Source organism: Dicentrarchus labrax, unplaced genomic scaffold, assembly GCF_905237075.1.
Source record: "Dicentrarchus labrax unplaced genomic scaffold, dlabrax2021, whole genome shotgun sequence".
NCBI classification, from domain to species: Eukaryota; Metazoa; Chordata; class Actinopteri; family Moronidae; genus Dicentrarchus; species Dicentrarchus labrax.
This window is the reverse complement of record NW_026136707.1, coordinates 11,474,046-11,485,864: the sequence shown is the minus strand read 5'-3', so window position 1 is coordinate 11,485,864 and position 11,819 is coordinate 11,474,046. Positions and strand designations below refer to the sequence as shown.

At 37.9% G+C, this 11,819-nt stretch overlaps 3 protein-coding genes across 4 annotated transcripts; all 3 read left to right on the top strand.

The window, feature by feature from the left end:
• Positions 1–449: 449 nt before the first annotated feature.
• Positions 450–2,596, top strand: krtcap2 (keratinocyte associated protein 2). The gene is made up of 5 exons (XM_051406727.1): positions 450–578; positions 1,241–1,395; positions 1,644–1,707; positions 1,844–1,910; positions 2,014–2,596. Exons 1-5 carry the CDS (start codon positions 575–577, stop codon positions 2,132–2,134), a joined length of 411 nt encoding a protein of 136 aa, XP_051262687.1. The 5' UTR covers positions 450–574; the 3' UTR covers positions 2,135–2,596.
• A 1,223-nt stretch (positions 2,597–3,819) lies between these two features.
• LOC127367297 (protein S100-A1-like) lies at positions 3,820–5,476 on the top strand. Its single transcript, XM_051407049.1, has 3 exons — positions 3,820–3,980; positions 4,892–5,046; positions 5,224–5,476. The coding sequence occupies exons 2-3, from the start codon at positions 4,909–4,911 to the stop codon at positions 5,380–5,382; spliced, it is 297 nt and encodes a 98-aa protein (XP_051263009.1). The 5' UTR covers positions 3,820–3,980; positions 4,892–4,908; the 3' UTR covers positions 5,383–5,476.
• Positions 5,477–9,464: 3,988 nt separating this feature from the next.
• s100w (S100 calcium binding protein W) lies at positions 9,465–10,777 on the top strand. 2 transcript variants are annotated; one of them, XM_051407047.1, is made up of 3 exons: positions 9,465–9,633; positions 10,028–10,176; positions 10,319–10,777. In XM_051407047.1, the coding sequence occupies exons 2-3, from the start codon at positions 10,036–10,038 to the stop codon at positions 10,505–10,507; spliced, it is 330 nt and encodes a 109-aa protein (XP_051263007.1). In that variant the 5' UTR covers positions 9,465–9,633; positions 10,028–10,035; the 3' UTR covers positions 10,508–10,777. The 2 variants fall into 2 exon arrangements, with proteins under 2 accessions (XP_051263007.1, XP_051263008.1); XM_051407048.1 differs by having other exon boundaries at positions 9,486–9,633; positions 10,034–10,176.
• The last annotated feature ends 1,042 nt before the right edge of the window (positions 10,778–11,819 follow it).

The following is an 11,819-nucleotide window of genomic DNA, read 5'->3' as shown; positions in this document are numbered from 1 at the left end:
AAAACATTAAATGAAGACGATAATGCCAATAAACTTAGTTACTGTACAGGCTTTTTTATTACTACTGATTTAATGGTTTAATATACAGTTCAGGTTTGTCATAAAAAACCATCTCTAGATGAAAATACTTTATGATATAAAAAGAAGGCTTCACTTAATTCTAAATTGTCAGAGTAGAAACAGTTTTGACGGAGTAACTTCTAACATTAGGTAAGGTGATGACCTCCTTTTGGGAAAATAAACAGAATAATCTATATTTCTTATAATGTGTAAATCCACAAAAGCATAATATATATTTCCCATTAGGGTAGCTGTAACAGGAAAACTGAAATAAGAGACAAAGTTACCACAAGATTATAGTTTATTCAGATTACACATAATAACATCTTCATCTAACCAACACCAAAGGTCCTCTGCTTCCTGTATTTATGGCCCCGCCCACTGGTCCCACCTGTCATTTGGACCGGGTGGTGAGGTTTTTAGTTCCTAGAGCCGGAGACAATTAGCTGTCTCAACGAAGTTAAAGCTAATTCACCTCTGTTTAACTCCAAGGACTCTTATTTAACATTGAATCATGGGTATGTTTTGCACGATTAATTTCTCATTCAAGTAATCTTACTAAGCACGTCTGTATTTGCATAGATATTGTAAGACACTAGCGTCTATGGTCGAGCTAGCTAGCTAGCTAAGGCAAACGTTCAGATTTCTCTTGACGACAGAAACCAGCACAGCAGTCATTTTTAAAAATTTGTTTAAAACAGCAAAGAAATACACTGTGGTGTAGTTTCATTACACTATGCATGTAGACGGTAACATTAACTGGATATTTTTGTCGCTGGTTAAAGGGTTGTTTAGCTTAAAGCTAGCAGCAATGTGTCGGAAACGTTTATGAACGAACACTGACGTGGCGTTACGTTATAAAGAGACTACATGTTTGAACTGGACCTTTTTAAGCAGATATATCCCTAAATTGACGATATTGTAACTTAAATAATGATGCTGGGCAGCAGAAAGTCTTTCCAACACTTGGCTCTCACTATCTGTAGAAACCCCTGAAATGAAGCTTTAGCTGAAATGAAGTAGATTAAGAGTTATTGTTGTACTGTACTGCAGTCTACGTCTTATGTCGCACCTAAAGTGGTGTTTATATTAAATACCTTTTTTATTTCTGATCAAGTCAAGCAGATGAGATGTGTTTGAAAGGCTTTATACAATAAATCTGACTTCCTTTGCCTTGCAGCGGTGAACACGGGCACCTCTCTAGTGCTATCCAGTCTGCTGTCAGTGCTGGTATTTGCTGGGATGCAGATGTTCAGTAAGCAGCTGGGATCTACTGAGTGGCTCACCATCCTGGGAGGTTTCCTGGGCTCAGTCCTCTTCATCTGCTCCCTCACTGTATCCTGTTTGTGACAGCATGGATTGAACTGCCTCAATCCACGTTGCTCATCATTAATCTACAGTATTATTTAGTGTAACATGTGTTATTCAATGTAGCTTTTGGTTAGTGTATATGCTATGCTGCTGATGTCTTTTGTGTACAGATCCTCCAGAAAAATGCAAAAAATGTTCTGCTTAGCTTACTTGTGTGCATGTAAATGTACAGACCACACTGAAGAGGGTTCCACCTTAACCTTTATTTCCAGGCATTTAATAATCTGGAAAATCTGATTTTTGGGAAGGGATTCCAAGCCAAGATATTCCCAGAGAGTAAGTGGTCACAGCACTGACAGCAAACTCATGCAATCTGTGTCTGTTTTGTTTGCTTACAAGCCCACATTGTCAGCGTTTTGATATATATTCCAGCTCTGTCCTCACTCGTATTTATCATCCTCTCAATTTCCAGTTCTGTTGTGCCTGTGCCTGTCACTGTTTGCCTCTGGTCTGGTACACCGAGTCTGTGTCACCACATGGTATGTTACCTCTGCATACTACAGATCCCTACTTCAACACAGTTAAAAGTAGTCTCTGAACATATTTTATTAAGAAAGTTTTCTTTCTTGTTTCATGTTCCAGCCTGATATTCTCCCTCTTCGCGCTGTACTACATCAACAAAGTATCTGCCGCTCTCTACCAAGCAGCTGTTCCCGCAGTAACACCAGCCAAGGCTGCCAGCAAGGGCAAGAGGAAGAACTGATAAATCTTTTGGATCCCACTTGCATCCAGTTAATCAGTCAATATTATCCAGGTGTCGATGGCCAGTGCAACACAGCAGTTGCATATTTTGTCACAATAATTTCTAACTCGAAGTCATGATCCTTGGTGTATTTCCTCAGGCTTTTAATAAAATGGTTTGGGAATATTACTCAGAAAGTAATAATCAGTTCAGTGACTACAAGTTTGTAACCTTTATAATGACATTGTTATTTCTTTACAGTGATCTTGAATTTGAATCATGGAGAAATGTCCCCGCTATATGTAAGGCCATAAAAAAAAGCTAAACAGTTATGTACATTCCACTGATAACCTTTTCCTAAGCACTCTTTTTTTACACTGGTTGCAACGAGATTCATACATCCCATCATGTTATTTGTGTATTCATCGGCACATCAAGTTGCTTTTTTGTTTAATTCATTTTGTAATTAAACACTATAAAAGACTTGTGTTGGTGTTTTTTTTATTTTTTATTTGGTGAAACAAATTTTATCCAGTTGGCACACATCATCATGTTTGTTCAGAAAGGTCTGGTAGTATCCTAAAAGTGTGACTGTTTAGGAAAAGGCAGGGGAGGGTTGCTAACCATAGCTTATTTCCCTTTGTGTTCCACCAACTGGTCGAAATGCCTGTGACGTAACTAAATCGTGGCTGCCTCATGGTTGTCAGAAGTAGAGTGGTTGATGACTAACCCAGGTGTGTGAATGTGTGCTGGGATGTAAGTTACATGAACGTCTTACGAGGATAAATAGATTTAGACCAAATGTATAATTTTAAATGCACACAGATTTTAAGTCTTTAAATGTTTTTTTTGAGATTGTTGACAGGTATTGTTAAAAGATGATAATTGTGTGAGAGTTTAAGACCACCTCTGAGGATGGGAACATGGAAGTAGACAGACCGCTTCAAAGAGGGGTGTGTGATGGTTATAATCTTGTCAAGGTGACACACTTAAATGTGGATGAGGAAGGTAAAATCACTGAGTTGCCCATGAGCAAGGTTTTAACTCCCAACAGTTTTCGAGAGGAGCTGCTGAGTGGCCAACAGATCAGGTTGCTGTATTGGGCAGCTTCCAGGTGTGACTGTGTCCGCATGAACAGGGCGTTTCTCACAGAAAGGGAAACGTCCTTAGATAAATAAAGGCTTGGGAAATGATGTTTAACTGTCTACCTCTATCAAACTGTTAATGGGGCCTGGGAAAGTATGAAATTAGACAGATTAGAATGTAAAATTATTTCCTTTTTATGTCAAATATATCCAGGAGAGACAGATGTAAAGAAGAAGCCACCAGAGCCTAAAAGACAAAATATGTTACCAAAAGATCTTGACTCAGGTCCAGGCTTGTCCATAGACAGCATGTCCCAGTGTTACTCAACGGCTTTGTGTCACTTTTCTGGGCTGTTGCCACTATGATGATGTGATAATGATTCATATTAGAACAACACCTTTGCAAGACATGGAGGTTGGAACTGGGCATTTCTTCCTAGAGATGACATCATGTTAAAACTTTAGAGGACAAAGCTTTTGAACAGCTATGAAAATGAAAGTTTCAAATTTAAAGCTATGACTTCATCATCTCTGTATCTTGCAGCGTCAGTTTCGTGGGAAAACATGGGCAGGGAGTGTGTTGGTGCATTATTTTATCCCCTATGTTATTTGCTCTCCTCCCTCTCTCTCTCTCCATGCTACTGTCTTCCTATCCCCCCCTCTCCCACCCATCCTTTTGGGCGTTGCCTAGCAGACTATAAATTCTTGAATAAACTTTCAGTGAGCCCATGCCCTCTTCACCGATCATCTCAATCTAAAGTTTTTGCCTCCTTTGTGTCCTGGTAAGTTCATTACAATTATTTTAACACTCTTTAACACTCACAACTCTGTTTCCGCTTCTGTCACGCACTCTTTTTTTTTTTTTTTTAAGTTGCGCGAGTTCAGATTGGAGACGGATCTTTTATTATGAAGACTGATGATTATTCGCCTCAGCTGCTATATGTAGTTAGAGGCATGTGGGCTAGATGCATAAGCTGCCCTTTTCCAGAGTTAAGGTTTTTTCTGTATTCAACATTTTTTCTTGACAGCAAGCGCTTTCTCTTCCTTGGGTGGGCTTGGGTGTTGTTTGCGCATTACGCAGCAGGAATGTCCACCACCGACAAGTAGCGGCTGGTCTTCCGTTATCTTTCCCTTACATTCTTCTTTGTCTTTAGTCTCTGAACATCTGTTTCTTTTTTTAAAGTCATCATAATACCGAATATGGTAAATAGAAGGGGAAAGCAGAGGGAGCATCGAGATAAGGAGTTTAGTTCATGTGCCAGAAAATAGTGTCTAATAGCCAAAGAATTTGCTTTGAGTGCCAGTAAACCAACACCCACTTCCTCATTTAACAATATGTTAGTTTTGGATGAAGAAGTCTCAGTGGTGGAGGTACTCAGATCTTTAACTTAGGTGAAAGTAACAATAGGCTAACACAGTGCAGAAATACTAAAAAAGTGTTATATATTTTTTATTAATTAGTTTGTTTTAATAATTTATTTGCAAAGTCAAAATATATACTTAAAGTACCAAAAGTACGATGCTCTATTTCAGAGCAATACGCATATATATTATTACATTATAATAACTGATGCATTAATATATATGACTGTATATTACAGTACATTCATGTATCTGTATGTAAAAATATGATTCTGCACAATAACTTACAACAGCTGTGAGATAAGTGAAGACTTGTGTGTCCTTCTTTCAGCACCTGCTTCTGCAACCATGACTGAGTTGGAGAAATGCATGGAGTCCATGATTCAAATTTTCCATCACTATGCCGTTGAAGACGGTGATGGGAAGACCTTAAGCAAGAAGGAGCTGAAAAAACTAGTTGAGACTGAGTTACCCACCTTCCTGAAAGTAAGCATTGTCTGACTTCTATTAAATCTAATCTCTATCCTGAGTGTATATGATGTACCATCAATAAAATGAATGAATACATAAATACATTTCAGAAAAATACACATATATAGAATAATACATATTAATAATACTTATTTTGCACCCTGAACTTGACGCTCTCTGATGCTCTTTTAGGCTCAGAAGAACCCCAAAATTGTGGACTGCATTTTGAAAGATTTGGACCAAAACAAAGATGATAAGTTGGACTTTGAAGAGTTTATTCCCCTTGTTACTGGTCTCTCAATGGCCTGCGAGAAGTGTTACTGCCTCTATCAAAAGAAGGGCAAGAAGTGAAAATGAACCTATGAAAGTAATGATGTTTTTTTTTTGAGAATTCTGTAGCACAGATGTGTGCCATATTGATAAGTAAAAGCCACCTTTGACAAGATTTCACATTCTGTTTGTCTGTTTACTGTGCAAAATGTATTTTCTTGTTCTTGGGGAAGCTTTCCACTGGTTACCTTTGGTTTTATACGCTCTTTCTTGTACAAGTGTTGGGAAGAGTTCTGCCTATGCTAGAAAAATACCTCAGAAAGTGCGGAGAATATTGATCTGCACATCTGAAACACATAATTTCACCCAAAAATACTCCTTGAATTGAGGCAGCAGTTTTTAAACAGTATCTAAATGATTCAATATGGGAATGTGCTGATATCAGATGAGACCTGAACTTGGGTGGAGCACACATGCCTGCATGTCAAGAGTTCAGGAGTTAGAGATTCAGCTTATGCCAAATAAACATGCTCATAAGTGCATACAAGATTTGGTGTGGTTTAAAAAGCTTATGGTTTTTGGAGATGATGTTTCTCTCATGGCCATCTTCCAGTTTATAACAAATTACGCATGTGTTTTCAACTTATACTGCACATTCTTCTGTTATCTCACAAATGTGGCATTGGCAGGCTTTTTATTCCAAGCCTGAACATCCCTGAAAGGAGGACATGCACCAAGTAACCAACATGGAATTACACAGATGTTAGCAGGGTAAAAGTAAAAGAAGGATAAAGTTCTGTCAAAATTAGGTGATGGACCAATAATCGACAAATAAGTAAATTTTTGGGAGATATTGAAATACAGCAAGTAACCCTTGGTTTTTAATGTTTAAGGAAATATTTTTTCAGAGCCCTTTTTTAGGGCAACATTTTGACTTTTAATAGTAAAAGAAGCATTGGTGTTAACTAATAACATTCATGACAGTGTGAAAAATGGAAGAGTATTAAATCCAAGCAACTAAATGGAATTCAGCCATCATTAGTATCATTCATATTTACTGTGACAAACATGCAGTCCATCAGTGAAATTATTGAAATTATTGAAATTATTATCAATTAGGACCAGTGTGTAGGATGTAGTGGAATCTAGCAGTGTAGTTACAGATTGCAACTCCTTCGCTTGAAGAGTTACTTAAAAAAAAAACCTAATGATTCCTATTATTATATTCCATTTCTGCCAATAGAGCCTCCTACATGTTATACACTGGACCTTTAAACACTTGCAGCAAGTAAATAAATATGAGCGCACCACAGGTCAGCTGGTGAGTTAATTCAATTGCCAGTGACAACAGAGCATTGCCTTCTTGACAAATAAGAGGCAAACATCAACGGCAATCCCAGTTATAGGCTGCCAATTCACCTTCACTAAAAGAAAACAGTGCCAAATATTACTCAAGTCAACATTATTTTTAAAATGATAAGTTGTTCTCGCCATACGTTTAGCAAGTAATTGCTTTGAGATTTTGAAAATGAATGGTGGTCACAATATGCCACAATAAGGCTTTATTGAATAAGACTTTCAATATCAAAAAGTAACACCTAAATAAAAAAAACGTTCTTGTAAAGGCGGTAGTTGCCGCTGTCAGCCTTTAACAAGTACTGAAGATAGCAAGGGTGCCCGTTTTGTTTCAGCAGTGGGTGGGTCAGGGCATCCTTCCCCAGGAATTCTGAGCATCAAATGTGTAATTTTCTGCATTCTGGTGATTTTTACACCGATTTGTTCAAGATTCAAGATTCAAGAGGTTTATTATCATATGTACAGTAAGAAACACAAGGTTTGTATGTACAATGAAAATCTTACTTTGCCCGACTCCCTGAGGCAACACACAAGTAGAAGAGTAAGAATATAAAAATTAAAAAATATATTTTTTTTTAATATAAAATATAACTAAAATAGACATATAATATAAAAACTTACAGCTTAAAGTGCAGAACATTGTACAGTAAACAAAGAAAGAAACCTGAGTTGAATAAGGTGCTCTGTGCCTCACAGTTACACTTCAGGTGCCCTTTTTTGCATCAATGTGTGATACAGCAAGATTTCTGCTGATTTGGTCATGTAAGCAGGAGGACATGTACTGTCTTCAATTCACCACTGGATGTCATGAAACTCTTGAAAACCATTTAGACAGTCTAGCGGTTTACACAGGGCTCGCCCTCTTTCATCTCTCCAGTTTCCATCACTGAGTGCGGAAAAACACTGTTATAAAAGTGAAAGTTGGTTTCAGTGAGGGTGTGTTAGGTCATGTTTTAACATAGAAACACAAAATGTACAGTGTTGAACAGAATGGAGGTTACACATGAAACGTGTTACAGAATGTACACCGATCAGCCATAACATTAATAACACTGATTATCTGGTTATCATGGCTCCTGTCAGTGGGTGGGATATGTTAGGCAGCAAGTGAACATTTTGTCCTTAAAGTTGATGTATTAGAAGCAGGAAAAATGGGCAGCATGAGGATTTGAGCAACTTTGATAAGGGCCACATTGTGATGGCTAGACGACTGGGTCAGAGCATCTCCAAAAACTGCAGCTCTTGTGGGGTGTTCCCGGTCTGCAGAGGTCAGTACCTATCAAAAGTGCTCCAAGGAAGGAAAAGCAGTGAACCGGAGACAGGGTCATGGGCTCGCCTGTGTGGTCCGATCCAACAGACGAGCTACTGTAGCTCAAACTGCTGAAAAAGTGAATGCTGGTTCTATTCTTTTGTATTGGTTGGATAGAAAAGTGTCAGAACATGCAGTGCATCACAGTTTGTTTTAATATATATTTTTATAGAGCATTTCACTGAAGATTTGTAATGTTTGTTATAATAACTTGCAAAATACAGATTACACTGAACATGAACATAAGAAGTTTGCCTGTTAACTCCTTCCTACTTTGGTTTGTGCATACAAAAATACAGAGAAACCTGTACCCCACAACCAGAAGTTGTTTTTTTATTTGGACAGGTGGCTCAATATTTTGCTTTTCTATTATTTAATAGATGTATAATGTAATGTGTATATATCTATCTAACATGTACTTCCAAAACTGAAGAATGGAGTTCAAAGCTATTTCTATTTAATAAGTAACTTTTTCTAATACAGTGTTCGTGTTCATGGTGCAAACTTACCACTGCCAAGGTACACAACCTCTCCAGCAGTGAAACTGTAACTTATACCTCAGGAAAGATGAACTTTTTTTGTAATTAACACCACACAATCTTTCGTCTCTATTTTCTTTTCCTCCCCTGCGAGGAGAATCTGATAGTATTCAGTAGGTGAAAGTAATATGGCCAAAGTGAAGAGATGCTGGCACTGAACTGTTTGAACTGACCTATTAAAGGGACTTGGCAGGGGGCAAGAGAGGGGAAGAGAAGAAGAAAATGCTGCCTTTCTGCTGCCTTGGAACAGACGAGTGGAAAATGGAGGCTGAGTTACATAACAGTTGGGAGTAACTTGCATTGGAATCTAACATGTTGAAACACAAAGTCAAGGCACTCACACTGGCGCACTTTGAGACTCATATCCAGCAGGCTTGTAACTGCTGCTGATTTTATGTAGTTCAGTTGAACTAAGATGGGATTTGCAAAGATACACTAGGGCAATAAAGTACAGAACTTGTTTACACTGTGATCCTTGTTGATGGCATAAAACTGGCACTCCTGTCCAGACCCTTTTTTTATTTCTTAGTTCTTTATAAAATAAGATAAACATAACTTTAAAGCCCTATACTAATAGAGCATTGATAAAACTCCAAGGCAAACAGGATATAACAGGCTGTCATGCAGACATAGAGACTAACCGTATTATAAACCTACTTGCTGTAATTTTCCATTTAGTCTGACATAATTTCTCCAGATGGCTGCACAGAGCAGAGGATTACCTCGCCTTAGACGGTCTACTGTATCTGTTCACCAACATGCACACACACACACACACACACACACACACACATACACAATGTCAACAAATGCAACCATTTGCACACTGACAGCTCACAGACATAAACATTGTTAGTTAATATTCTATTCAACGTGGTACAGTTGTTAGACAGAACTGGTGAAGCTGGTAGTGTGGGACACACCCCCAGTGCATGAATCACTGCTGGTATGTGTATGTGTATGTGGTTGTGGGTGTGTGTGTGTGTGTGTGTGTGTGTGTGTGTGTGTCAAATAGTATGTGTCTACTCTTTAAGAGGAGGTTTCCCCTCAGTCTGACAACAGTCTGACCTGGGACGGCTGCTGACACTGGACGTGATCTCTCTTCACTTGGTGAACCTAAACTCTAAGGTGAGTATCGATGAAAAGCAAGCTGTTGGAGAAGGGAGTTCTGTTGAAGGAAAAAAAATAGCAGCATTATATACAGATTCTGAGCATGAAAGATGCAATGGAAATGCCACAGTATTGTCTGTAAACTGGCATTATTATTATTTATTCAAACTCGAGAGTTGTTTATTAAAGCTTTATTCTGTGCTGCTGTGAACACAAGTAGCTCTGAGCATCTGTCAACCACCTTATAGTGTTGATGTTGACTCTTATGCTAATGTCTATAAGCACTAGTCTCATAAGATATGTCTCTACCAGAGTATTTAGACCACAGAGTATTTTCTGTGCATCCGGTATGTTTTGAATGTATTTCTTCCTGACTCTTTTATTCACAATCAATAACAATCTTTTTCTCCAGCTACAGCCATGGCTCGTCTGGAACAGGTCATTACAAACATTGTGGATATATTTCTGGATTATGCTGAAGATGAAGGCAAGAAACACAAGTTGAACAAAGATGAGTTGAAGAAGGTGCTGGAGCAAGAAATACAAAGCCCTGAGTTAAAAGTAAAGGACTCAATACACTCACACATTATATGCACATCCATTCATGAACAAATAAATGACATCATCCCACTTCTCATTCAACCATTCAACTGTGCTTTGTGGATTGCATGCTGTTGTTTAACTGTAAGGTTGTATTCTTCAGGATAAAATAAATGCAGGTGACATCGAAGAAGCCATGGAGATGCTGGACAAAAACCACGACGGCGAGGTCAACTTCCGAGAGTTTTGCCGTTGTGTGTCTGTCCTGGCCAAATCCTACTACCAGAAGAAGACAGGCAGGGGTGGCAAGAAAGGCAAAGGGAAAGAACAAGGAGATGAACCAGAAGACTGAAGAAGGTTAACAACAAACTCTTAAAATGTTTGTAGCACCATAATGCATTTAAAAACATTTTATACAGTATGTATATGTTATATATGACACTGCTGATCTTGAAAAACATAAGCTACTGGTGTTAGGCCATTTGCTGATCTATCATAAAGTCTGTTGTTTGTGTTTTAAACATGACTGCAAAATGTGATATACATTGTCTTTGTAGATCTCTGGTTTTCAAAGATCTTTCCATCAATACTTCCTGAAAATAAAAAAAACTATGAAAATTGATTTGTTGTGGTCCTCCTTGTCTGTTTATGGCAATCACTGGATGTGTGGGTGTTGGGTATCTGATGCCACTGCTGTGAAAGGAAACAAACATGGGCTCATCAAACATTCAACAGACATCACTTGCTGTGTCCTCCAGTGCACATATCACTGTCAGCGCTTCATCAATGGAAATGTCTGGTCTATTCTTTCCAATACTATTGACTGAAGTCCCCCACAGGTTTAAACTTGACTGATATCAGATCTTTTTCATGTCATGAAAGTCACTGAAAATAAACACGGTATCTCTGTTCTGTCTGTTTTTCAGTCTATTGGTAATAGAGGACACACAATTTTGAGTAGTTACCAGGAAACAAATGAGAAAGTAACTGCTAGTGAACAATTTGTTAATGAGCAACTCCTAATCTTATTTTATAGAGTAGCTAATGATTAATTATTGATTACTTAATTAAGAAATGAGTGAGGAATGAACCAGAAACAACTTGATTTATGAGTTATTAATAAGTACTTCTTTAATAATCCTTAATGGAGGACTATGTAGTAGATAATGATGAGATACTAGAGAACAGACATTAGTTAGGCTAAGTAGTCCCTCATTACTTCACCACTATCTTACCTCTTCTTTTTGTGGCCCCTAAAGTAAAGTGATATATCATACTCAGTGGCTACTGAGTACTGAATCATAACTTCATCAGGCCCTTGCAGAGGATTCAAATTGCCACTTCGGAAATACTTCTATAAATTCCATTCCAACTCGAAAAACTGTAAATAAATTATAAAAACAAATTTTTGTCATATAGAGATTTGCACTGATGATTGCCGGATAATACAGAATGTATGTAGATGTTAATGTTGTCACAAAAAGAGTAAGTAATCATTAGAGAGGCTAATGGTGAAGTAATTAGGGACTATAGCCTAACTGCCTCTCTATAACTCATCATTATTCTAATAGTCCTCCATAAGGAAAAATTAAAGAAGAAGTTATTAACGACTCATCAGTTATCAAGTCCTTCTTGATTTTCTTCCTCGCTTGTTTCTTAATTTA

What these genes read in the sequence shown, in the direction of transcription:
- krtcap2 (XM_051406727.1), top strand. An exon ending in AGCCAAGATATTCCCAGAGA is followed by an intron (nt 1,708 to 1,843) that starts GTAAGTGGTCAC and finishes CTCAATTTCCAG; the next exon opens with TTCTGTTGTGCCTGTGCCTG. An exon ending in CGAGTCTGTGTCACCACATG is followed by an intron (nt 1,911 to 2,013) that starts GTATGTTACCTC and finishes TTCATGTTCCAG; the next exon opens with CCTGATATTCTCCCTCTTCG.
- LOC127367297 (XM_051407049.1), top strand. Translation starts at nt 4,909, where the DNA reads ATGACTGAGTTGGAGAAATGCATGGAGTCCATGATTCAAATTTTCCAT. An exon ending in AGTTACCCACCTTCCTGAAA is followed by an intron (nt 5,047 to 5,223) that starts GTAAGCATTGTC and finishes ATGCTCTTTTAG; the next exon opens with GCTCAGAAGAACCCCAAAAT.
- s100w (XM_051407047.1), top strand. Translation starts at nt 10,036, where the DNA reads ATGGCTCGTCTGGAACAGGTCATTACAAACATTGTGGATATATTTCTG. An exon ending in TACAAAGCCCTGAGTTAAAA is followed by an intron (nt 10,177 to 10,318) that starts GTAAAGGACTCA and finishes TGTATTCTTCAG; the next exon opens with GATAAAATAAATGCAGGTGA.